Source organism: Neopelma chrysocephalum, unplaced genomic scaffold (assembly GCF_003984885.1).
Source record: "Neopelma chrysocephalum unplaced genomic scaffold, ASM398488v2 Primary Assembly neopelma1_166, whole genome shotgun sequence".
Lineage (NCBI taxonomy): Eukaryota > Metazoa > Chordata > Aves > Passeriformes > Pipridae > Neopelma > Neopelma chrysocephalum.
The window spans coordinates 960,245-986,618 of record NW_020897828.1 but is presented as its reverse complement, the minus strand read 5'-3'; the positions used below and the strand labels follow the sequence as shown (position 1 = coordinate 986,618).

At 45.1% G+C, this 26,374-nt stretch overlaps 1 protein-coding gene across 1 annotated transcript in view; it reads right to left on the bottom strand.

The window, feature by feature from the left end:
• Positions 1-26,374, bottom strand: part of KCNJ6 (potassium voltage-gated channel subfamily J member 6) — a 111,045-nt gene that overhangs the window by 13,548 nt on the left and 71,123 nt on the right. The window contains exon 2 of the mRNA XM_027701734.1: positions 25,006-25,926. Within this exon, the coding sequence (XP_027557535.1) occupies positions 25,006-25,926 (921 nt within the window). The remainder of the gene's footprint in view (positions 1-25,005; positions 25,927-26,374) is intronic.

The window sequence follows — 26,374 nt, the reverse complement described above, 5'->3', positions numbered from 1 at the left end:
TTTTATTCCTGCTGCCAGACCTCTGCTAATTTGGAGCCCTTCATTGATGCACACATTGTACAACAAACTCTTGGCTAAGGCTGGACATCCTTCACTCTGATGCTGCCCTGCCTCTCAGAAAATAAACCACACCAGACTCCCAGTTTTGGAGGCAAACAGGGCAAAAACCAAATCCCAGGCAATTCTGGCTAAAGGGATCTGTCTCCAACATTGCACAAAAGTGTTTAAAGGGAGGTTTTAATGTTGAAAGCACAGTGCCAAGCTCTGGTCTCAGTCAGCAGCAGCTCAAACCAGCAGCATCTTCCATCAGGATTCAGCTATTCCAGGCTGCTGACCTGACTCAGAGCTCCAGTTTTACACCTCCATGGGATCCTTGCTAAGCCCCAGTCAATCCAACAGATGTCTGTGAGGCAACATCCTCTGGCTCCTGCTGTGTTCCCGAGGCAGGCTTAACCTCCAGGATGGGAAAGAGAAATAAAACTTGGCATGTTGTCTTTGAAAACTTCCTGACCCCTTATACAGGCAGATACTGAGTTGCAGGTTTAGATGGGATATTAGGAAGAAATTCTTGGCTATGAGGATGGGGAGGCCCTGGTCCAGGTTGCCCAGAGAAGCTGTGGTTGCCCCTGGATCCCTGGAAGTGTCCAAGGCCAGGTTGGACAGGGCTTGGAGCAACCTGGGCTAGTGGAAGGTGTCCCTGCCCATGGCAGGGGGTGGGACTGGATGATCTTTGAGGTTCTTTCCAACCCAAACCATTCTGTGATTCTCTCCATGCTTGCAGTGAACCAGGGCTGAACTCCTGCCTGGCTAATCTGAGCTCAGCATTGGCAGAGCTGTCCCAAAGAGTGAAGACTCTTTTTTCTTTCTAACCACACATTTCTACAGAGAAAAGGGAGAAAAAACCCTGCAATTGCTTATTCTCAGCAGGAATGTGAGTACTGGAAATTAATTGAAAAATGCAGCTATTCCCCCCCCCCCCAAAAGCCCAAATCCTGACATTACACGTGGCTTTAAGAAGCAATGACAGAGCTGGACGTGCCTTATGTACATAAAGCAGTAGCTGAAACACATTTAATAAAACCTAGATTATTTGCTCCTTGTGTTTCCCATCAATTCTTAAATTCCATTTTATTCCCATTTTGCTGGAGGTGTAGGTCAATGCAAATGCAGCAATATAAGCACAGAATGTGTTTTGCCAATAAGTTTGCATGAGAATCCAGAAGCTCAGTGGGGAACAAATTACTGAGGCTCAGAAAAAATAGCACCAGTGATGTCTGGCTCTTATTTCCCATCAGTTTTTATCTGAGGGTCTCAAAGGAAGGGACATGTTGTTATTTTTGTTTTCCAGTGGGGAAGTTGAGGCAGAGAATGGAGATTTACCCCAAGGCCTCAGAGAAGGTGTGCAGCAAAGAAAGGCTGCCATGGTGGGGATGTTTCCACTCTGATATCCATGGGGAGGGGAATTCTGGCTCTCTGCTGCCCTTTGATGTGAGCCAGGAGGATTTTTTGGCTTAGGGCACTGATTTGGTTTTCCTGGAGAGCTGAAGTTTGGGAAGAACACTTTTTTCCGATCCCATTGCTTCAACACAAAGCTTCTTCTCATCAGTAGGGTCTCAGCAGAACTCAACATCTTTCCTAAGGCCATTTCTCTCCTTTGCTTTGAGCAGAGCAGGGTAGGACAACAAAACAGGAGAGGTTGTTTCAGGAGCAGAAGGTGGATGAGACGAATCCCGTCGTGGAACAGGAACACGTTTTCCTGGAGTCACAGCTGTGCTTCCTCAGCCCTTTCCTGTTCTTCTCTGGGGGGGTGGAGCTCCCCCCTTCTTCTAATCGTGACTGAGAGTTTTGTGCTGCCAGGATAAAGGAGGTTTTGCCTGGGGGTGCTGTGGTGACACGAGGCTGTGCCATGTGCACGCACAGGGACGCGGAGAGACGGATGGGGAGACAGGACAGGGATTTGGAGATGCTCCTGTGCCCAAAATAGCAACTCCTTGGTGTGTGAGCCTCGGAAAGCCTCAATCCCTTCAAATGCATAATGAGATTGGTTGATTATCATCAAGTGAAAATTGCTGGTGTGGTATGACGGGAGGAGAAGGGAATTTAAGGGCCAGCAGCGAGGAGACAACAGACTTCAGAGTGACACTGGGGCACTGTTACAAGGAAATAACTGGGAAATCATGGATCAGGATATGTGGATGCCCCATCCCTGGAATGCTCAAGGCCAGGTTGGATGTGAAACTATTTCCAAGGACCTGGAGTGATAGGACAAGGGGGAATGGCTTCAAACAGACAAAGGGCAGGGTTAGATGGGATATTGGGAAGGAATTCTTGGCTGTGGGAGTGATGGGATGCTGGAACAGGTTTCTCGGAGAAGCTGTGGCTGCCCCTGGATCCCTGAAAGTGTCCAAGGCCAGGTTGGATGGGGCTTGGAGCAACCTGGGCTGGTGGAAGGTGTCCCTGCCCATGGCAGGAGGGTGGAACTGGATGATATTTAATGTCCCTTCCAACCCAAACCATTCTGTGATTCTCTGATTATAAGCACACAGTGAAAATGAACAAAAAAATCACCCCAAAATGCTGTGGCATGAAGGGATGGAATCAGTCAACACAACACGTGAAGTTCAATTGCACCATCACAGTGTAGAGACGTTTGGGTTTTACATTTTTTGGTAAAGTTTAATGGCATTTCCTCATTCCCTCCCTTTCCCCCCTCACAAAAAAACATTTGTTGTGCAGAAAGCTTGACTTGATTTCTGATTGGGGAAGATGCTGGAGCGAAACTCCTAATCCTTCTTCTGCAGTTTACAGGGGTTGTATCACACAATTTGGCTACGAGAAAGCCCCGTAATAAATGACAACTCCTTCAGACTGTTGGCAGCACAGGGCCCACCATCAGTCTTGTAAACGGCCCCGTAACCATCGAAAAGCCGAAATAATTTGGAGCCGTGGCTCAACACGTTATTAATCACAGAGCAGAGGGTTTGCTCTGATTTCACCAGGCATGCTAATGCAAAAAAAAACCCCCCGTGGTTCTCTCAGGAGCCAGCACGGGGATATAAAAGCCCAGTGAATCGTGTCCTGCTGCCGTGATTGACTGCAGGCTTCAAGGCCAGGAATTCAGGGACGTTCCTCAAAGTCTGGTCGAGTCTGAAGGCTTTCATTAATAAATCCCAATGTGAACTTGAACAGGTTGTTTGCGTGTCCATGGAGGGATGGGGGGTGTCTGTCAGTGAAAGAGTAGTTGATTAATCTGGTTTATTTTCCTGGCTGATGCTGAGAAAGAAAAGTATTGGATCGAGTCCAGAGGAGGCACCAAGAGGATCAGAGGGATGGAGCAGCTCTGCTGGGAGGAAAGGCTGGGAGAGCTGGGATTGTTCAGCCTGGAGAAGAGAAGCTTTGGGGTGATCTGATTGTGGCCTTCCAGGAACTGAAGGAGCTCCAGGAAAGATGGAGAGAGACTATTTCCAAGGGCCTGGAGTGACAGGACAAGGGGGAATGGCTTCCAACTGAGAGAGGGCAGGGGTAGATGGGATATTGGGAAGGAATTCTTGACTGTGAGGATGGTGAGGGTCTGGCATAGAATTCCCAGAGAAGCTGTGGCTGCTCCTGGATCCCTGGAAGTGTCCAAGGCCAGGTTGGACAGGACTTGGAGCAACCTGGTCTAGTGGAAGATGTCCTTGTTTATGGCAGGATTTGGAACTGGATGATCTCTAAGGTCCCTTCCAACCTAAGCCATTCTATGATTCTGTGGACTTTGAAGTGGTTCACTTGTGAACCAACTGCTTGTGATCTGTGCATTTTGGCCTAACCAGTGACCCCAGTTCCACAGGCCTCCAACCAGGAGGCCAACGGGTCCAAATCCAGTGACAAGGTGATAACTCAACCCAAGCTTCACAAAAGTCAGAAGTGTCTTCTTGCTGCATTTCCTGGCTTTTGGAAGCGAATGGTTTTAGTCTGGACAAGGGTTGGCAGCAAAAGTCTCTATAGGAATGGGGTCATTCTTCAGGATCCCTCTGGGGAATTTCTCCAGTTTTCCACATGACTGCTGGATCACATGGATGTTGCAACAACAAAAGAACTCATTTAAAGGAAATCACGCCAAGATAACAAGGATGACTTGTGTTATCGACCTCTAAAAGGTACAACTCAGTTCATGAACACTGCAACAGTGTGGCAACAACACCACAAGAACCTTCCCCTCCATACAGAGCCATGTTCGAGCAGATCTGGCTGATCTGCTGCTACTGTGTTGTACCTTGATTTAAATTGCTGTGAACAACTGCCTCAAAAGAAGGAGCACAGTCAGAGCCCTGACACTGCAAAACTCCTGGATGATGCTGTGGCTTGTTGCTAATGGGAGAAACATGGAGATCAGGGTGGCAGCTGCAGAATAAAATCCTCTGTGCAGCCTTTCTGCAGTGTCATATTTAGGAGAGGGAGAGCTCCAGCCATAACTGATGAGGTGTGATGCTCCAGGGGAGGACAGCTTGGATTTTTAAGAAGCTTGTTTTCCCACAAGCTCTGCCATCTCCCCTGATAAGCTAATTTTAAAAGTTAATGGACTAGATCCTTCAGTGTGCTAATGCTGCATTGTGCTGCTCCAGAGGTGCAGAACAGCACTAAAGGGGCCTCTTTCTGCTCCTGGAGTTTTCTTCCCTGTCCCAAGGCAATATGGGTCAGCCAGAAGGGATCTTCCAGGAGCCCCGGAATGCCTGGAGCAAAGACTTCTGGGGGAGAAGTGGGATGAGAGATGTCACCACACGCCCTGATTCCGAGGGCTTTGGGGCTGTAGGCTGACAGCAAAACTAATTTACAAGCTACAGAAAGAAAAAAAAATATTCCCAAGACTGGAAGAGCACTGGAAGAGTCCAAGTGGTGTTTTGCACTGACACCACTCCTCCACCCAGCCAGGAGATGTGGGTCCCTGCTTCTTCTGGCTGCACACTTGGAAGAAGGTGTGAAAAACAATGAGGGATAAATGGTTCCTTGCAATAATTCCCTCAGCTGTGCTGATTAAACAGACAATTCCTTTCTTTTTTTTATTTTTTGGTGTGAGTTCCACCCACTGGCACGTGGCCCTGGTCAGCGCTCGCTGTGCTGAGGAGGCACCAGCTGCTCTGGGATCTGAGGAGGAGGAGGAGGATGACCCAGCAGGGCACTGACACATCAGCTCTGCAGCCAACAGGGAGCTCATTCTGTGGGGTGAACCATCTCCCCAAATCCTGCAAGGCATCCATGTGCTAACTCCGTCTTTACGTGATCCAAACCAGGGGGTTTTTGTGGATATCCTGGAAAGCCACAAGGTGCAGCAGCATTAATACACCACTGACTGTGACCACATTTGTCAGGAAGAATAGGAGGCTGCCAGGGAGCTGTGACAACTTTAACTGGCCCTTTTAAGCCAGGGAGAGAGACTAAAAGAGGGACTGAGTGGATGGAGAGAGCCCCAAGCCCCGCTCTCTGTTTGGCTCACCCTTCTCATGAGGATTCAAGCCCACAGGGAACAGCATGACCAGGGCACCTAAAAAAGGGAACAGCAGTGAATAGACAATCAGACTGGTCACTGCTACAACTTGGTGCCAGCATTTGGCAATAGGTTAAACTTCCTGTGGCTTAATTCTGTCATCATTCACAATTCCAGACTTTTCTGACTCAGACTGGATGTTTTCCATGCAAGGGCTCAAGGTTGTTGTTGCTGTTTTTCAGCTGAGGGAATGATTTCATTGAAATTAGTCCAAAACTAAGGATGTGGACAGGTCTTAAGCACAGCTGATGGTTCTCCTCCATTGCAGGTAAATGGACTGACTTTGGACCCCAGATAATTTTCCTTCCTCTTTTTCCCAGGAATGCAACACAGGGCATAAATCCACAGGTCCAATCCGTGCTGAACACCAAACACCTTACCTATCATTTCATCTCTACAGTGAGAATTAAAACCTGTGCTTATCTTCAAGGTGATTATTTCCTAAGACCAGAATAACTGGTCAATATTCAATAACTGTGGATTGTTTCCATTTGGGTAAAAATGGACCAAATGAAACTTTTCTGTTTTTACAGAGGCAAGAGACGAGGAATAAACTCCAGTGACAACTAAAACTCAGTGGTTTTCATCAGAAGTGCCCAACAGACATTTTTGCTGTTGTCTTTTTATACAGACACAAAATATCAAAGCTAAAAAACAACCAACCATCACACCTGGCACACAGTTCTCCTGATGCAGGGAGGCTGTGGACCACTTCTGTTGCATTTCATAGAATTCCAGAATCACTGAGGTTGGAAAAGGTCTCCAAGACCATGGATCAACCCTGTGCCTGATGCCCACCTTGTCCCCCAGCCCAGAGCACTGAGTGCCACATCCAGCCCTTCCTTGGACACCTCCAGGGCTGGGGACTCCAAACCTCCCTGGGCAGCCCCTGCCAAGGCCTGACCACCCTTTCCAGCAAGAAATTCCTCTTGGTGTCCAGTTGTGCTGCATCAAGTCTGTAGACACTGCAGCAGCAGGGATTTAAGGATGGGACAAGAAGGAGTTCCCTGGGAAGACAATAAAGACACCCAAGAGGGAATGTTTCTCCTGGAAAAACATCAATTACAAATGGAGTCTTCCTTCTTGGGGCAGTTGGGAAAGGCCAGTGGGAAAGGATAGAGCACTGGGAAAGCTGAAGGACAGAATAGCAACTGGAGAGGTCAAGAGCATCTTTTCTCTTTCCTGGGGTATCTGAGCTTCTGGGAACAACCAAAAGGGCAGGTCTGAGTTTTCCTTCTCTGTTCCTGTTGTGCCAAAAGTGAGGAAGCAAAGGGTCAATCAGCTGGACCACACATAGAATCCCAGAATGGTTTGAGTTGGAAAGGACCTTAAAGATCATCTTGTTCCACCCCCTGCCATGGGCAGGGACACCTTCCAATAGCCCAGGTTGCTCCAAGCCCCATCCAACCTGGCCCTGAGCAGCCCTAAATCTCAGTGTTTTATGGTAAGATGGAGAGCCACAATTCTCAGGGTGTACCTGAACATTGCCAGCACCAGGACACAACCTGGGGTGGGAATAGAAATAGCTGGTGAAGTTTTGAACTGTGCACATGAATGTGAGCTGCCAGAGCAAGTTTCACGTGTTCAGGAGGGTTGTGAATGTGTTTTCTGTGTCTTGAGCCATTCTGAGCCTGGTACCAGTCACACTCCTGCTCCTGGTTTCACAATTGAGCATTCTGAGGTGATCAACTCAGGTAAATCAGAGATGAATGTGATTCAGGGCTGCTCTGTCTTAAGGGAGGGCAGTGGGAGTGGTAGAAAAAACTTCCTTTACTTTTTCCTTTTGTCTGTTCACTTTCCTTGTCAAAAAAATGACAGTGTGTCAAACTGACACACCATCAGGTATAATCTTGAGCTGAATGAAGGCTGTAATTTGATTAAGGGGCTCTGACAGGTTTCGAAACAATGGCAGAGTTTTGAGAATGAACCTGGAGGATTTAATTCAATAACAGTGTAGGTTCTGCACAATACAGTTTTCATAAACCTTTCCTGCTGTAGCAGCTGGAACATCTCTCCATCTCCTGATCCTGCTGAATTCAGAGGGACTGAACAGAGCTGAGAGACCTTGTGAAAGGGCAGCTAATGAAGTGAAAATTCAGGGAGGTTGGAGTCAGCAAATGAAGACCTGCAGTGATTTGACAGCTGCTGTGAAAGGAGAAGGGGAAGGAGCTGAAACTCTCACAAAACACAGAACCGGTGTCAGATTAATTTCTTGGCTCCCAGTTCAGATGAGTGACACAAAATTAATAAACCACTGTCCTTTGACAAAGGCTGCTCTCACACATGAGAACTGCTACAAAATCAGTTGAGACTCAGTAAAGTTGATTAAAGCACAGACACAGAGCTCGAGGTGAACAGCTGTGGGTCAGAATTGAAGAGGTTTTTTCAATTGTGCTTCCCCAGAAAGTGTTAAAATTCCTTTCTTCTGTGCACAATCTGAGGGGTTTGGCTGCTGGGTGGGAATCAGGCACATGGATCAGACCTAATTAGTTTTATCTCTAACAGACCAGGTTCACTTGGACTCTGGTTGGCAGATAAACAGATGGAATGGCCTTATGGAGCCTCCAGGGGGAAAGTTGGTTCATACACTGCCCGTTGTCTTTGATATTTTGGATAGAAGAATTTGGACATAAGCAGGTTAAAATAAGTGAGTATTTTCCTGCTCATCCAGCACCATGAAGGACTGATCCCTAATTTCTGGTGGAGGCAGAGTTAGATCACTGGGCTGTCTGTGGGACACAGGCTTCACTTCTTTGGAGACAAACATCACAATAAATCCAGGTGTCTCCAGTCCCCAGAGAGAAGCAAGACTCAATCCCCTGCTGGGAGTGAAGGAATCTCTTTTTCATTCCTGAGAGTCTCCTTCAGCAGCACCCACGCACTGTTCCTTGTATTGGAAACTTAATAACTTCACTTGAAAATCATGTCTTTTTGATGGCAGTGGAAATAACATGACTTTTAAACAAGTAGAGGAGACTGTCACTGAAGTGGAGCCAGCTCCGTGGGAGTCAGATGATTAAGGTAGATGTGATGTAGGAGGGAAGAAATACTATCATTTGGAAAAAAATACTGTATTTTGAACAGGTTTAATGTTCTCCTCCAGAGAAGTGGGGTTGTTATTATTAAGAGCATTACCAACATTAGATGCAGGGCTTGATTCTCTGTTGTAATTGTTCACATCCATGCAAATTGCCTGCAAAATGAGTCTAAGCTATCACTGAGCTGTGCAGTTGAGGTCTGGTGGAGCTCTGTGCTCACTTTTTCAGGTGTGGAAATAAAGAGGCAGAGGGTGAGATGAGAGGGATTTTTCTCTCTCCATCTGGGTCATGCCAGACTAAAAGATATTGCACTAAATCTGTCTCAGATGGTCTATTAATTGGGGTTCATATTTAGGCCTGAAGTACTGCTCAAATGGTATTTTCTTAATATTAATGGTCTTGCATTCCATTGTTCTGACATAAGGGAGAGGAGAGGAAGACAAAAACCTGCACCAACCCCCTAATAAATAGAGTATCTGAGGCAGATTTAGTGTAATATCTTTTGATCTGGAGCAACCCAGATGGAGAGAGCAAATCCCTCTCCTCTCACCCTCTGCCTCTTTGTTTCCACACCTGAAACAGTGAGCACACAGCTCCCCTAGACCTCAACAAATATATCTCAGATATTCTATTTATTGGGGTTCATATTTAGGCCTCAAGTACTGCTCACATGGTATTTTATTTTTCTGATTAAATGGTCTTGCATCCCATTGTTCTGGCACGAGGGAGAGGGGAGGAAGAAGAAAACCTGCAACACAAACCTAATAAATAGAGTATCTGAGATAGATTTAATGTAGTATCTTTTAGTCTGGATGTAAAATCTCAGCATAATGATTATGGAAATGTAATAAGCCCTGGTGATGGTGCAGTTAGACCTGACTCAAAGCAAAGACTTTCTGCTGATTCAATGAACTCAGGGTGTTCTCACACTCCCTGCAAGTGTTTAATCTCAGAGTTTGAGCATCTTGATACAAACAAGTGCCCTCTGGGTAGCAGCAATACCTTCCTAAAGGTCATATTTTACTATCAAAATGGTTTTGTGCCCTCAAAAAACCACCTTCTCCACCACCATATTTCCCTTTTTCCTCCTTGACAAACTTGTACAACTTTCAAACCCTTGGAAAAATAAGACAAACCACGACCTGTGCTTGAAATACCTGATGCCAGGTGGTAGAAAGCAGATATTTTCTTTCTTAGCACAATTATTGGTCCCTGAATTTGCAGTGGAGGAACTGATTGACCCTGAGCCAGAACCAAAATCACAACTGGCTGCTGTGTAAATCAACCTCTGGGCCCACAAGATGATCTGTGTTATATTTTGATTTATGCCAATTCCTCTAATCTGTGTTAACAAGTGCATTTTGATTTATATCAATTCCCACATATGGAAACCCCATATCCACAAAAATGGTTTGAGGACCCTGTTACTCATTTGTTACTTTGCCTGGGATTCGAGTGACCTGGGATTTGAGTGGTCTGAGCCCAAACACTTTCCCTGGTGCTTATTGCAATCTTATAAACTCAGATTTTTTTCTGGCAATTTCTCGTTAAATTTTAATTGAGAAAATGATGTTTCTTCCCTGGCAGATTACAACCGTTCCCAGGGTCTCTTTAGCACCAGGCCAATAATGAAAAATCAAGATTTTTACAGCCTGGAGAACAGAAGGGAACTACCCCAGAACAAATATTGCTTTTACAAGATTTTCTAGGCTGAGCTGGCTGTGATTACGTGACATCTATGGAAAATAGAGTTGCTGTATAATAACCACCACCTGCTTAGAATATCCTCTTTCCACCAGCACGGCTTCATCATTTATTTCCAGTGTGATGCCACAGGGGCTCATGATAAAGACATCATAATCCATAAATTCCAGCATGGATTTATGAGACAACCTGCATTTTCTGTTCTTCCACGGCACCAACTGCCCACAAAGTGTTAATATTCTGCCAGTTCCTCCTGCCTGGGGCTGTTTCCTCCTCCTTCTGTTTAAAACAACCTACAGGTATGTTATTTATTTTGTCCTTTTAAATAAGTCAGTTGTGGCCATCCCCTATGAAATTGCTTTCAAATCGATTTTTTTCCCCCTATCTTTTCAAGTCCTGAGATAACTAGAATAGGGGAGATAAAGCTTTCTGTACTTCATTGTGCTGCCTTCACCTGGGAGGTGCCTGGCTGAAGTGTCCTGCCCTGAACGAGGTCATTTTGGATTCCTTCCACACGGGTTTCTGTGTCACAGTGGATAAAGCTGGAAATCACAACTGATTGAAGAGCCTGGCAATGGGAGAATCCCAATTTATCCCAGCCTGGCTCTTTTTGCAGTGCTCAGGTGGAAGGTGCTGAGTTGCTGCATAGAAATCGCCCTGATTATTTATTGCCTTTTTGGCAATTTTGGTTGCTTTGTAGGCACCAAGTAAAACTTGTCTGCTGTGCTTTCAGCATCACAACTTGGGCTGTGGAGCTCTACTTGGAAATATTAAGATTGTCTGTCTATTGGGTCTTTGCTAAAAGGAAAAGGGCTTAAAATGAAAGGGCTTAATCTCAGAAAGGCAAACAAATTTCTAGGGAAACTCCTGGAGAAGTCTTATTTTTTTTTTATTTCCATGTTTTTCTGTCCTGCTTGGTGTGATATTTGCAGAGTGTAATGAAAAGAGTTTTAAGAGAGATTTGATCTCTGTCTTGGCTGCTCCAAACAGCGTCAGCCTTGAGGTCGGTGTTCACAAGGAATCTCCAGCTCTCTGCTCTGGTTCTGTTACCTTTCAGATTAAAAAAAAAATCAGTACATATTTGTAGTGGACCTGCTGCACCTGGTGAAATTTTGGCTTTTGGTTCCTCTCTTTGTAACAGATCATGCACTAAACCACATGGGACAGATGGGAAGTGTGATGGGAGGTGGTGAATTCTGCGTCTGGGTTTGCTGTGGACGGTTTGTGTGCTGAAACATCCAAGATTTGTTGGGTCTGTCACTGTGGAATGGCTTTTTCCATCCATCTGCAGAGGGAACAGTGGCTGCAGAGAACAGAATGACTGCAGGGCTGCTGCAGCACAGCCCCAGGGAAAGATGTCCTGCCTGATCCCACCCCTTCCTCACACAGGTATGGAGTCACCTCACATGTTGGGAGGTTCCCTTTTAACAGCCACATGTTTCAGCGTGGATACTTTATCTAAATTAGAAACATTTATCTGCTTCTAATCTTCCATTTGCCTCGTAATTAGAGCCTTAATTGCTTCTTCTCTGAGGCCATTAGGGAGCTGACAGGCACTGCACAGCTCAATTTATTCCTTAGGGTCCTCATCCAGAGGCCACTCGAGACCTGAGTCCCGCTCCACAGGTTTGGGAGAGCTTCGGATCAGGCTCAAGGTTGTGTATTAAACCTTGGATCCACATAGACAGGGGATGTTTCTGGACTGCATTTCTATCACTGATGGCTTTTGAGCACCTGAACAGTGTTTGATATCCCTTTGCAGGGTAAAGGAAGGCAGATACACCAAGGTTAAAATTCGTGTTTTGCATCTTAAACCCTGGATCGCGACTAACTCAGCAGGGGTTTAAAATCCTGTTGTAGTTGTGTTCAAGCCCTGAGGGGAGAGCCTTAAAGAGGAGTTTGAGCCCTTGACTCACAGGAGGAGAAAGGCATTTTCCTCACACTGCAAAGCAAACCCTCCCCACTTCACAGCTCTGTAGATGTGGCTGCTGCCTTTGAAGCAGATTTTTGGCCAGACAAGAATCCCTGGCTGACTCAAAACCTTTGGCTTTGAACTCACCTACACTTTTGCACGGCATCTGTCTTGGCCCTATTGGCAGCTAGAAACTCATTGCTGCACTTAATATCTGAAAAAGAAGCTAATTTGTTGTCTTCTCACAGTAAAAGGAGACTAATGGGAACAGAATTGAGAAAATGATGAAAATGGAAGGGGGGTTTTCCCACCCTGGAGCTCTAAATGTAATAAATTAATAATTCTTATGCAAGGTTGCAAAAAAAAAAAATAACCTAATGGCTGGTTAAAAAAAAGTGCCAGCACAATTTAATTGGACTGGTTGAGTCATAAATCTTTTTTGTTATGGTGGTGCCTGGCAGCTCTACCGGAGTCAGATGGATTTTTCTCTTGCAGGGGAAATTCCCTCTCTCTCCAGTTCACGTCAGCCTGCACCAGTCAGAAGTGTGGGATCAAAGCTGTCAACCCTGACGTGCCTTTGGGCTTCCCCCCCCCAAAAGACAAATCAAAAATGTCCCGTTGCCAGGTAAAAGGCCACCAGTCATGATGGTGATGATCAGAATAATGATAATGATGACAATGCAGCAATTGTTTTTGGCTGGGTTTTGTGTAGTTTGAAGCACAGAAAGGCAGTGCCATGGAGAGAGGAGCAGGTGATCACAGGAGTGCTGGATGCCCATCTCAACCTCTCTCACTCTCTGGAGGGGCAGAAAGATGCAAAAGAGGGGGACTGTGGCCAGAGGAGTGGGACAAAACCCAGGCCAAATAGGGAATGTTCTGAATTAATGCAATCTTTGGATCAGTCTTCAAAGGTGAGTCGCCTGACAGAGCACAACCCCACAAGTTTAAGTTTTCTGCTTCCATCAGACCTCCTGGTGCAAAGCTGGGTGGAACAGCTGATCTCAGGCTCCTTCTTCCCTCCTGCCTCCCCTCTCTGAGGCTCTGCTGTCCCCAGAGGCTCAGGGGTGACCACAGAACAGCTTTCGAGTGCATAAACCCACAATTTTTAAGTGGTGGCATGGGACAACAGTGAAAGCTCTTAGCTGGGCTATTAATTTTCTCAAGGCCATTCAATTCTCCACAGCTATAAAACACGAGCAGGAGACAGCTTTGGGGTTTATAATCACAGGCTAATTTAGGCTGGAAGGATCTATGGAGTCACCTGGTCCTTCCCACTGCACAAAGCACAGCCAAATAATTAAAGTTGTTCAGGGCTTCTGCAGTCCAGTTAGGGATGTCTCCAGTGGTGGTGATTCCCCAATCCCCCTGGGATCCTCTTTAGTTTTGCCTGGTGTTTAATCAGAATTACCTGCATTGCAACACATCCTGCCTCCCTGTCCCTCTGAGATGTCCTTCCTTGCTTTCATGTTCCCTGTAACGTCCACTGTGATGAGATCACTCTGCACTATCTGAACAGTCCCAGCTCCCTCCACTTTTCCTTGTGTGTGTCCTGTGCTCCAGCTCCTGACCTGGACTTGCTCTCTACAACCCCCTGACAGGAGGGGGGAGCTTGGGGGGGGTCGGGCTCTGCTCCCAGGGAACAAGGGACAGGGTAAGAGGAAACGGCCTCAAGCTGTGCCAGGGGAGGATCAGGCTGGACATGAGGAGGAATTTCTTGCTGGAAAGGGTGGTCAGGCATTGGAAGAGGCTGCCCAGGGAGGTTTGGAGTCCCCATCCCTGGAGGTGTCCAAGGCAGGACTGGCCGTGGCACTCAGTGCTCTGGGCTGGGGGACAAGGTGGGGATGGGGCACAGGGTGGATCCATGGGCTGGGAGGGATTTTCCAACCTCAGTGACTCTGGGATTCTGTGTCCATGTCTGTTTTGTGCCGGGGAGCCTATTTTGGGGTGTATCATTCCCTTCTGAATTTGTGCTCAGAGCTGTAGTTTAATTAATGGCTCTGGAGTTGTGTTTGCAGAGCCTTGGGCTCGTTTTGCTCCAGTGGATTCAGTGTGGGCAGCAGGAATGTTCATTGTGTGACCTGGGCTCACCCAATTTCCTGGGAAGCCTGTCCCTGTGGGCAAAAGGAGGCAGTGGTGCTTTGCCAGCTTCCTTCCTCGTGATGGCTTTTTCCTCTTTTATTTGTCACTCTGGTGACACCAGGGACGTCCTGGTCTCTTCCAACTCTGTTTAGCAACAGCCAGGAATTCCCTGACAAATTCCCGGGACTTTGGCTCCCCTTTTAGCCTTGGCCACTGCCATGAACTGTCCTGAAGCAGAAATTTTGGCTGCCCTGTCCCCTTCCCTTGCTGTGACAGTGCCCTGCATTCACACTGACCTCACTCTGTGGTGGGAGATCAAGTCCTGATTGGATCTATCTGGGGAAGTTATTTGTGTCATTGCTTTGTAAATTTAAGCTGCTGGGAGAAGTCTGGGAACCTACAACCTGGAGTCTTTTGCAGGGCACAAAATACCCTTGAGTGTGTTACCCCTCCCACTATTTATTTCTGAGAACTTGATGGAGTTGATCCAAATATTCCCTTTGAAGTTGTTTTCTAAATCAAATTTTGACATTCCTCAGAAATCTCAAATGGGTTCCCCATAACCACTGGAAATTTGGTGTTGGAGACCTTAACTTTTGCTTTGTTTTCATGTTTTGAATGTTTCTTTAAATTAAGTTCCTTTACTGTCTAAGTTGTAAGGATGGGGTGTCTCATATTCAACAATCTGATATTTATTAGAATTCTATTTTTTTAAACTAAAAGTTTATTCCATTCCACAGGAATCCCAACTAAGGAAAATTGTCAAAATCAGTAAGAAAAGTGATCTTGGAGAGCATTGTGACTCATTCTGTCTGTAATTCCCTTGGGAATGAAGGAGAGAGGGCGAGTGAGCAAGAGCTCAAGGCTGATCACAGGAGCCCTTTCTACCTTTCACGTTTGTTGTCACAGCAGCTGCCTCATCTCTCCTGGAAGATCCTCTCTCTTTTTATGTCTTCTGCCAGTACAGCAGGTTTGGAGAAGTACAACCAGAAATATCTTACACAGGTTGTCACACGAGGAAATGTTGCTTTAGATCAAAATCAGCTTTGCAATAATAAACCACAGGTGTTCAGCATCACTCACTGGGACATCAGCACCCAGTTTGTGTTGAAGCTCTGGGTTGTCCTCCTCATTTAGGGGAAAATTCAGGCCAGTTTCCCTCCAGATTAATGCTGGGAGTGCTGAGAAATGTGTGGCTGCTCAGTACAAACAGATCACGTGCTGTAATCAGTGCCTTTGCTGCCGCCTGGATTTGGGCTCAAACTCACCATTTGGGGTTGCTTTTTCTCCTCTTCAGAGACACAGGGAGCAGCTCTGAACCCCTTCCATGGATATCCCAGAGCTCAGCTGTGCCAGGGTGGGGAAAAACACGTGGAGCACATCGGCTCGTGTTTGATTTTCCTTGGAATGCTGTAATTGAGCCTCTCAGGTCACAGCAGTTCTCTGTGATTTGTTTTTGCTGAAACCCCTTGAGGACTTTTTTTTTTCTGCAGTGGCCTTGGGAATCCCAGAAGCTGTGCAATAATGGGAGTTTTTAGTGCTGGCAGCTGCTTTCTAGGTTAGAAAACATATACTCATAAATTTTCTGCCTTTTTCATGTGCTTTACGCAGCCAGAGGTGTTGTCTGCAGTCCATAGCCTTGTTCTTTTCAATCTACCAGCTGTTGATTTTGAATTTCTCATTTACTTCACAGCTTTGCTTGCTCATTTTTCAACCTTTTAGGTCACTTTTGACTTTACAGTTGCTGCTGTATTCAATTTTGTGAAAACTTTGTGCTGAAGGTGAATAATCGTTCTGCTTGCATTCATTAAAAACCAGTGTAAATATTCGTAACATTAGAGAGGCTTTGCAGTTATCAGGGAGTGTAATGCAACATGTTTATCCTTCATTACAATTGGGTGAGACAGGAGGAAACAATATTATACAGCTGGAAGTAAATAAGCACCAAGGGGAGAAGTGAAAAGATCTTTCAGAAATATAGGAGGGAGCAGAGTTTGTCAAAAATACTTCCCAGGGTTTTGAACCGCAGGCTATATAAGAATGCTTCATATCTGGAGATCAAATATGAGGGAACAAGGTAATCAACATGAAAGAATCAGTTCAGCAGAAGTTCCAGGGGTGAGACACTGCCCTGACTCAGATCAGTGTGTGCCTGGGATTTCATCACCTTCTTCTCCAGGCAGGTAAAAAAAACCCCAAACCTCAGATGACCAAAAGTAGAAGGCTAAAATTAGAACCAATAGCTCTAGATTTCCTTTCCCAGGAAAATATCCCAGTGCTGACCCTGTGTTTCCACCATTCCAAGATCAAGCGGACAGGCTGAGCTCAAGTTAACAGACATCATCCTGAGAAGTGCTCAGAAATGGAAAAGGCACTTGAGTGGCCTGGAGCCCTTCTCAGAGGGGCCCAGAAATCACATCTCCACTCTGAAAACAGGTGAAACATGTTCAGTGAGCTAATTCTGCCTGGGGAATCCTTTGGCCTGGATAATGCTGAGGTACCTTTTGCAGGGAATCATCCCTTCGGTTTTGCCGAGCGGAGGTTTTTGTGGTGCCCTGCTGTGCTCAGGGCAGCCAAGCCTCTCCTTTCTTGGTCCAGTCATTCCTTGGAGTCTGAGCTGGGTCTGGAGACCTGAGGACTCGGTGGTTTTACCTTTGCAGTGCCTTGTTTCTGCACTAAACTGCTGGAAAACACAGTTGCTCAAAGCTGTGCTGGAGACAGAGGTGATTTTTAAGCGTCTGGCACCACAGGTTTTTAGGAGGTCTGGGCTGGCCAAGGAAGAGGGTTCCCACCGTGCCCTTCTCCCAGGAAAACAGCAGCAGCAGGGCCAGTGTTAAAGCTTTGGGATCCCTCTGGCCTTGGAGATGGATGTGTGTAGGCTCATGAGTGAGAAGGAGTGATGAGCAAAGGCAAAATGCTGGATTGCAAGGGCACGATGTGCAAAATGAAGCCCTTCTTGTGCAAGTTAGACTTGTGTTCAGAGCAGAATTATTTAACAATATCTAATTAGCTGTACAAAAGTGGTTTTTTTCATGCTTAGGGATCTCAAATCTCCTTTTTAGGGATCTTACCTTTTCACATATGAGTTAGCGCTTGAATCTAAGTATTATATCTGAATGTTTAGGGGTGAGGGAGCTGCTGTAGTTGTGAAGAGCTGAGCAACTAATCAGTGAGAAAGGTACGAAAGATGGGCAATAAGCCATTACCAAGCATTCAGTAACATTTTTGCATAGTACAGCTCTACTTAGAGAATAAAGCTGTCCAATAAATGCCTAATTCCCTTTCCCTGCCTTCCCTGAAAGTGAGATACACCAAAGTTTTGGTTGAAAATACTCATAGTCTGCACATCTCTTTTCGTTCCATGAATTTCTCTCCCTGAATTCTTGCCACTGTGCACAGTTTTGATTGCTGTGAAGCTGTAATTGCCTCCTTTAAGCCTTGTAGTCCCCCTTCAGCAAAGAGATTAATCTTTTCCACCTGTGGAGAAAACTTCCTGAAAGAAACTTTCCCAATAAAATTGGAATGCCTTTCTCTGCTGGCATTGAGAACTCCAAGCTCTCCGCTGCAATCCCTCGTGCTTCCATCCCTGATTTTTGGGTTGGAATTCATAAAAAGGGAACGTTCTGTCAGAATTAACCACATGGAAATGTCATCATCGGGGCCAGGCTCTGTGAATGAAGATTTGGGAAGGGTCCTACCCACATTTGTTACAGGCACGCTGGTGGCTAAAAAGCCAATATGGGATAGGCACATCCGATTGCAAAAGGCACAGCAGAAAGACTCCTTAGGTGGTAAATTCTGCAGGGCACGATTCTTTCTGCGTTGTCTTTTCTCCTCAAGGGTGATCCTGGTGCTTTCTCAAAAGCATCAGCAGCGTTATAGATGGTGTGTCTCCAGACCTCCCGATTGGAGGCCAGAGTAGACCAGTTATGTTGATCAATATGCCTGAGGCTGAGATGCTGTTTCAGGGAGTCCTTGTGTCTTCTCTTCGGGGCTCCTCTCATGTAAGTTCACCATAAAGCAGGATCTTAGGGAGGCGGTGGTTGGTCCTTCATCCTGGAGATGTGCCCTGCCCAGCACAGCTGTGTTCTCAGCAACATGGCCTCAATACTTGTGACTGCTGCTTGTTCCAGAACAGATGTATTGGTCACATAATCTGACCAGTGGATATTTAGGATTGTACGGAGGCAGCGTTGATGGAAGCGTTCTAGGAGACGCAGGTGGTGGTGGTAGATGACCCATGATTCAAATCCATATAAGAGAGTAGACAGCACTATGGCTCTGTAAACACTGATCTTGGTACTGTTCTTCAGGTGTTTATTTAGCCAGACTCTTTTATAGAGTCTTCTGAAAACTCTCTATGCCTTTGCTAACCTGTTGTCTATCTCCCCGTCAATCTCACCATCCGAGGAGATGAGGCTGCCTAGGTAATTGAACTGCTGGACTGATTTGAGCTCTGATTCGCCAGTGGTGATATGTGGATGATGGGAGACTTCCTGAGGTGCAGGTTGATAGAAGACTTCAATCTTCTTCAAGCTGATTTCCAGCCCAAAGAGCTCAACAGCCTCAGCAAAGTAGGATGTTAAACGCTGCAGAGCCGCTTCTGTGTGGGCGACGAGCGCAGCATCATCAGCGTAAAGCAGCTCCCGGACAAGATGGTTTAAGGTCTTAGTGAGAGCCTTCAGTCTTCAATCTAAAGTGACTGAAGGCACATGGAAATGTGAGCAAGGAGTAAAAGTGGAAGGGATTGCTGGCAAGCACCAGGGAAGTGGGGATATGTGGGAATATGTGGGAAGGTGAACCCAGATGTCTAAGTCTGGCACCTGGCATCAGGAGATGTCAAAACTCTTAAAATAGAAAGAAAGGAAAACTGAGCTGGAGAGTCTTTGTGTTCTGATCATTCCTGAAACGATGATGATCCAGTTTAGAGCCGAAGCCACTTATTCTTATCCCTGCTTGAACTGCATTTCAGTCACTGCCCTTTGGTCACATCCTGGAGCACAACAATGAAATCTCCTTTCACCACTTGTCCTGCAGAAACACTTGAGCGTGAGAAATCCTGGTTCTTTTCTTCCTTTCACCTCCAATGCCTTAAGAAGCCGTTTGAGTGGATAAACATCTCTTCTCTGAAGAGCAGTAAAAAATCCAAGTGAGAAACTCTAACCCGAGCAACGTTTATTTGGAGAGAGAGCAGAGTCAGCTGGGATGTTCTGAAGGGTTGGAGCTGCTACCACACATATCAAAGGCAGATATTTGCTAAGACTGGGCAAGGATAAGGGGTAAATATGGCAATTCACCCCAGAGAAATAAAAAAAGACAATAAATCAGTCAGTCAAAGGGGCTGCAGTGGAGAGTGGGAACAGCTTTATATGATGTTTGTCCGGTCAAAAGCACCATTTGCTGTATAAATAACCATCTATGTGAACATTTTATTGCTTTCCACACGTATTTTCCACAGCTGGCAAGTGTGTTTGTTTATGTGTCTATAAACCCTTCTGCAAATACTGCTCTCCAGCTGCCTGTGTGTCAGAATTATAAATGCAGCCGATTACAGGTTTATTTGTAGAATTATCCATATGAACCTAAAGTTATCTGTCCAGCTTTGTTGCCTTTTTTTTTTTTTTTTGACAGCTGTAAAAGTGCAGATCATTTGCTTTCCCTGCTGCTTCAATGTCCATATGTTTATTTTTACACAGAGGGAATGGTTGTCACCCAGAGCACCCCTCCGGCAAACACAATTTCCCAAGGTTTGAGGGTCTTAAGTTGGCTGAAAGACTTCATGTTCCTTTCCTGTGTTAGAAAATGATGTTTTCTACACATTAATGCAGCTCTAGAGGGGGGATTTGAATCAGGCTGTGGAGCTACACTGCCAAAAAGGCTGTGGGTTATTCAGAATATTCCTCTTTCTCTCCTTTATATTTTTTTTACATCCCTCTCTCCGAGTCTCTTAATTTCTTCTTTTTCTCTCAGTTTCTGTAGATATTGTACCATACCCGACTCTCCTACCTCCTAAATTTAAAACACTTTCCTTTCCTTGTTATGGGTTTATTTCCCTATCAAAATGATACATTTGGAAGCCTCGTTTAACTTTTTAAAATTACTAATTTGTTTATGATGATAAGACTCACCTTAAAAATAGATTTCACTGGGTGGAAAAAGCTAAACAATTTCAAGCTGTTGTTAGGAGGAGGTTATTAAATTATCAGAGAAAAGAAATCTAAATTGTAGATTTCTCATAAATTTAAAACAAATAATTGAATTATTCAAAGCCAAGGTTTTATACCTGCTGTTTAGGGGAGAAAGGGTTCTGCATCCTTGAGCCCAATTTTTTTGGTGTTGTTATTCAAGGAAAAAAATAATTTTCTCAAATTCTATGACTAAAAATGTGTGTGCTCTGCAAACCTCTCTAAGAAAATATCTTAAGTGGTCTCCAGAAAATATGAAAGCAGTGGTGGCACTTTAATGTAAACCAACTGTCTTGAAAGCTAAATATCAAATAGTGCTGAAGTGAGATCAGTGTGTCATGTTCTTCCCAGTGAGATCACTCACATTTAATATTGTAGCTTTTCCATAAGGAACAGAGGGAGCACAGAATCCCAGAATGAGTCAGGGTTTGAAGGGACCACAGTGGGTCATTTGGTCCCACCTCCCTGCTCAGGAAGGGTCATCCCAGAGCGCAGGATTGTGTCCAGATGGGTCTGGAATACCTCCAGTGAGGAGACTCCACACCCTCTGGACAATCTGTTCAGGGCTGGGTCACTGCCCAGCAAAGAAGTTCTTCCCCATGTCCAGGTGGAACTTCCTGGGCATCAGTTCCTGCCCGTTCCTCTTGTGCCATTGCTGGGCCCCCCGAGCAGAGCCTGGTCCATCCTCTGCCCCCTCCCTGCAGCCCCTACAGACCTGGGGGAGGTCCCCTCTCAGGGTCTGCTCTGGAGGCTGAACAGCCCCAGCTCCCTCAGCCTTTCCTGCTCCCAGAGATGCTCCATCCCTTCAGCATCTCCGCAGGAGAATCATCTTCCAGCAGCTCCATGTCCCTGCTGTGCTGAGGAGCCCGAGCTGGACCCAGCCCTGCAGATGTGCCTCCCCAGGGCTGGGCAGAGGGGCAGGATCCCCTCCCTGACCTGCTGGGAACTCTCTTCCCGATGCCCTCCAGGATTCCTTTGGCCTTCAGAATCCTGCTTTTCAGTCCTGCCTAAGTGTGGGAAAAGCTTTGCTGGTGTGGGGCTGCTCTGGCAATGCCACAGCATTGGAGTGTGGCACTAGGAGTGTGGCACTAAAAGAAGCAGAAATGCCTCAGAAATGGCAGCAAAATGTGGAAATAACAGCTGAGTCCTTCAGCTCCACTGAAGCTCAGCTGGACTTTTGCCCCCCACTCCTGGAGGTTCATCCATTGCTTCACAGCAGCCTAATGTATTTCACCCCATGATTGTGTTGTCCCAAAATTGGAGGTTTTTTTGGACACTTGAGGGGAAAGAACAGAAATAAATCTTTGCAAAACTGTTGCCCTTTGAACCCAAAAAGATATTTTTGAATGTGGTTGTAAATAAATAAATACAGAAAATTAGATATTGAAAGGATCTGTAACAAGTAGTTTTTAAAAAGAGTCTTATTTTGACTTTTTGGTGATGCTGTCTGGAGGAGTCAGATTGACTTCATGTTTTTTTGGAAGTGCCTTGCTGAAGATTCTGCCCTCAAAGTGACCTTCACGCTCTTCCCAGAGTAATATTTTGGTCTGTGCCTTAGTAAAGACACATTGACTTCCTTTTTTCTTCTCAGGAAATTATGGCAATGCTTCCAAAGGGAATTAAAGCCTCCTTGATTTGAACTTTCTGCTGAATTTGAGTTTGGTTAATTAGTTTAATTTCATTTAGTAAAACGCATTATTCTTAATTTCCTGTCCTAACACATGATGCAGAGTTCACACGACAATACATAAAGAGTTGTGTTTCATACACAGGCAGGTGTGCTTTTGGAGCACTTAAGGTGGAAAATATTATATAAATACATATATATTTAAACAGAATAATATAAATAATTAATAACAATAATAGCAAATGTTTATACTTATCACTTTCCATTTTTATTTCTCATAGAAGGTATATCTGCTCCCAGAGTGGGGAGACTCTGAAAATAGATAAAGGGTTGTTTTCACTGACCAAACTTGGGAGTGGCTTTTCTGATAATGTAATATTGTAATATAATAATGAATAATGTAATCTAATGATCCCAATCCAGTTTTGATTCGTCATCAGTGACAATAAATGTTGATATTTCCATATCTGACATCACAGTTTCTTGGCTCCAGTTTTCATAATTTATATCCCAAGACTTTGACCAGTGTTGGAAGGTGTGATGGGTTCAAGGGTTGGAGATTGTTGCTCTGAGCAGCTTCTTTTGCTGCCCTCACTCTACATCAAGAAGGAAATGTAGAATATTTGATGGCCTAAACTGCCTTTCAGTGTTTGCTGGGACGTAACTTGTAAATATTTGTAAATTAAAAGAGGGAAAACGTCTAGTTTTGGTAGATTGGCCTGATTGTACCTTCAACAAAAGTGACCCAAAGCACAGAACAAGCAGCTGCTTCTGTACAAACACGTCTCAGAAATTGTGCTGCTAATTATGACACTGTTTGATGCCCTCCCCTCCTAAGTCATGCAGCAGGAGACCCTACCCAAACAGAACAAACCAGAGCAATTAAAACTGGGAAATGGGCCCACCCATCCAGTGCCAGGGAAACACCTTAATCCTGGATGGCTTCTGTGGGTTTCCAAACCACTGCCTTCGGTTTTCTTTCTTCGTGTGGACTCCAAGGGTTTGAGACAACGTCAGATTCGATTTTTATCTTCAATTTTGGCAGCCCAAGCAGTGTGAGGGGGAGTCCCCTCCAGAGGAGGCTGATAATGGCTGAGAGGAGGATGTGGTCAGTGCTGGAGCAGCAAAGGACACCCCATAGAGCCGTGTGGGTGTGCAGGGGGGAAGATGAGGTGAGGAAAGAAGGGTTAAACAGGGAAAGAGTGAGAGGTTTAAGACAACAAAGCCACATTTGCTGCACTGCAGAAGTGTTCTTGTCTTTTGATCTCTGTAGGAGGGTTTTGGTGAGACATTTTTTTATTCTTCCACTACTTGCCAATCAATTCCCTGGGAAAACATGGTGTTCAGCAAACCTGAAAATATCCACCTCCCCTTTCGGGATGTCAAGTTCCCTCAGCTGCAATTCAGAGATTTCAAGGTGGTTTCAGCTCATAAACAGCAATTTCCTCCTCGTCTCACCCGAAGGTGATGCAGATGTTTGAAATCTCTGTGACTGCTGCACATACCAGGAACACTAAACATTTCATCTTGATTTCTCTTCAGTACCACCTACTTCCTGGAAAATCTGGAAGCCTTGCACTTACCACTTCAAGTTCCTTTCAATTTTTTCTTTTTCTTTTTCTTTTTTTTTTTACCCTGCTCCATTTCTGTCTCACACGTTTATTATATGGTGACAAATGCAGTTTTCTTCTGCCACCACGTAATAGATGTGTGAAACACATACACATGTTCTAGTAAGAGACTGCTCTTTATTTCCTGGCTCCAGTTGCAAAACACAAGTCAGGGTTGGAAAGGTTGTGCCTCTGGCAGAGCTGTGTGATCCATATCTTCAAACTTTTCTGGGTTTTGCTGGAGTCGTGGGAAAAAATGGCAAATCTCGTTCCTGTATCTCTATATTTTTATATTCTTATACTTCTTATATTTCTACATCAGTGTTTTCTCCCCAAGCACGTCATTTTTTCATTTTTTAATCACCATTCCCTTGTATTGATTATATTTACTCATTTCAGACATTGATGTTGCTATTGACATTAAAAAAATACCTTCTAAAACAAGTGTACCAGCACTCTGATTGTGGGAAACACACCAATTTTAGAGATAAAACATCCTCCTGTTACTCTGGCTTTAATGCAAAGAACAAACATCACTTTATGAGTCCATTTGCTGCAAATTCCAAGCACTGTTTTCTCTGCACCAAGCGATTGATGATGTTGTGCTGTGTAATTGTGGGTAAGGACCAAACAGCATCTCCACAAGGCTCCTGTGACACAACATGCCTTATTTACACATATCCCAGCTTTTGGGGTTCTGTACATTCCTGGGGTGTGTAGGGGGCCTCAGTGAAACACAGAATCAGACAGATCCTCTGTGAGCTAAAGCGGAACAAGCCCCACGTTACAAGTTAAACCAAAAACAAGCAAACAAGCAAGAAAAAAATAAAAAAAGCGACAACCAAACACATCATCACTTCCTACCGGATCCAAACAGCCTGGGAATGCCACGTGGCAGGCAGTTATTCTGGAGTTACCCACGGGGGATTGGAAGCAGCAGGACTGTGGTGCTTCCATGTTAATCATAAACAGAGTTTAGTGTTGAATTTTTTGTTTTTTTTTTTTTCTAAGCAATTTTATCCCACAAGGTCCTAGTGGTTGAGTTGCTCCTGCAATAGAATGGCAGGTCACCGGCTGAAAGATTTAGAAAATGAGAAATGCTATCCCATTTTCCAAACAGAGCAGGAACAACGCTAATTCCATCAGGCAAGGTGGAACAGACAATTAAACTGGGCATGCTTTTAATTTTGGAGCTAACCAGATAACAGATGCCTTTTTCAAATGGATTGACTGTTGAAGTGATTCCTTTAAAGTGAAGCAAAACCCCACTGATTTTCCTTGCTAAAATGAAAGCATTTACCTTATACAAAGTATAAGAAATGTTACCTGTTGCCTCCACCATTCCTTCTAGGATTACAACAATTTCTAGCTCCTCTTTGGGCAACTGGGCTTTGGAAATCTCCCAGAAAGGACTCTGCTGGTTAATCTCATGGCTGATGATCAGTGGTGAAACCAAAAAGAGACGATCATCCCCTGTGTAATAACCTACGTTGATATCTGTCTGGTTGAGTGGTATAAATTCCCCCTCCTTTGTCTGTTTGGATTTGATCAACTTGGCTCGTATTGATGCCTCTACAATGTGGGAATTCCTAAGGTCTCCTACTCGGAACATCAGACACAGCTTCCCATCCCGCATGGAAATGACTGCGTTTGTGGAGAACACCAAGGTTTCTGCCCTCTTCTTGGGTTGGGATATTTTCACAAACATGCAGCCAACCATGAAAGCGTTGACGATAGAACCTAAAACCGACTGCACTAAGAGCAGGATAATCCCCTCGGGACACTTGTCCGTGATGACCCGGTAACCATACCCAATGGTGGTTTCGGTCTCGATTGAGAATAAAAAGGCTGAGACAAACCCATTGAGGTTGCTGACGCAGGGGGTCCACGTGCTGTCCCCTATGTGATCCATATCTCCTCTCATGTAGGCAATCAGCCACCAGATCATTCCAAAGAACAGCCAGGTCACAGTGTAAACCATGACAAAGATCAACAGGTTGAACCTCCACTTGAGATCCACCAGGGTGGTGAAGATGTCCGTCAGGTAACGGTAGGTCTCTCTGACGTTCCCGTGGTGGACGTTGCACTTCCCATCTTTCCTAACGTACCTCTGGATTTTCCTCTTGGCACATTCTTTGTTCAGGTGTTTTGGCAGATCCTCTCTAGCTTGTTTGGGCAACTTTGGTTGATGAATAGTGACAGGGCTCTCTATGTCCTGCTCCATTGAGTCTTCTTCCAGGACGTTGGCTGCCGTGGAAAACAAACAAACAAGGAAAAAGCAGGCATTATTTTTCCTTATTATTTCTCTAAGTCAACACACGACTTCTTCCTGTATTACTACAGGCATGAAATTGCTATTAATCAATAAAATTATCATCCTTTTTGTTTTCTAACCTATTAGATGCACAACACAAATGACATCAAACATCCTCAGGTGATTGCCGAACAGAAATACAATGAAGGCAAACTTCTGTTTCCTATCTATCAGCTCATCCTGATGTTTAAATTCCATCCATCCATACTTAACTGCTGCAAGAATTAAGCAGATATTCCTGCCCCCCTTTGCAGTTTAATGAATGAGGTTTCTTATGCACCAAGAAAGATCTGAAGGAGATAACAGATAGAAATGAGGAAATGGATTCACTTGGGGGTGAGCAGAGAAAATGAGCCATTGTTGAGCTATTTTTTCCCATCA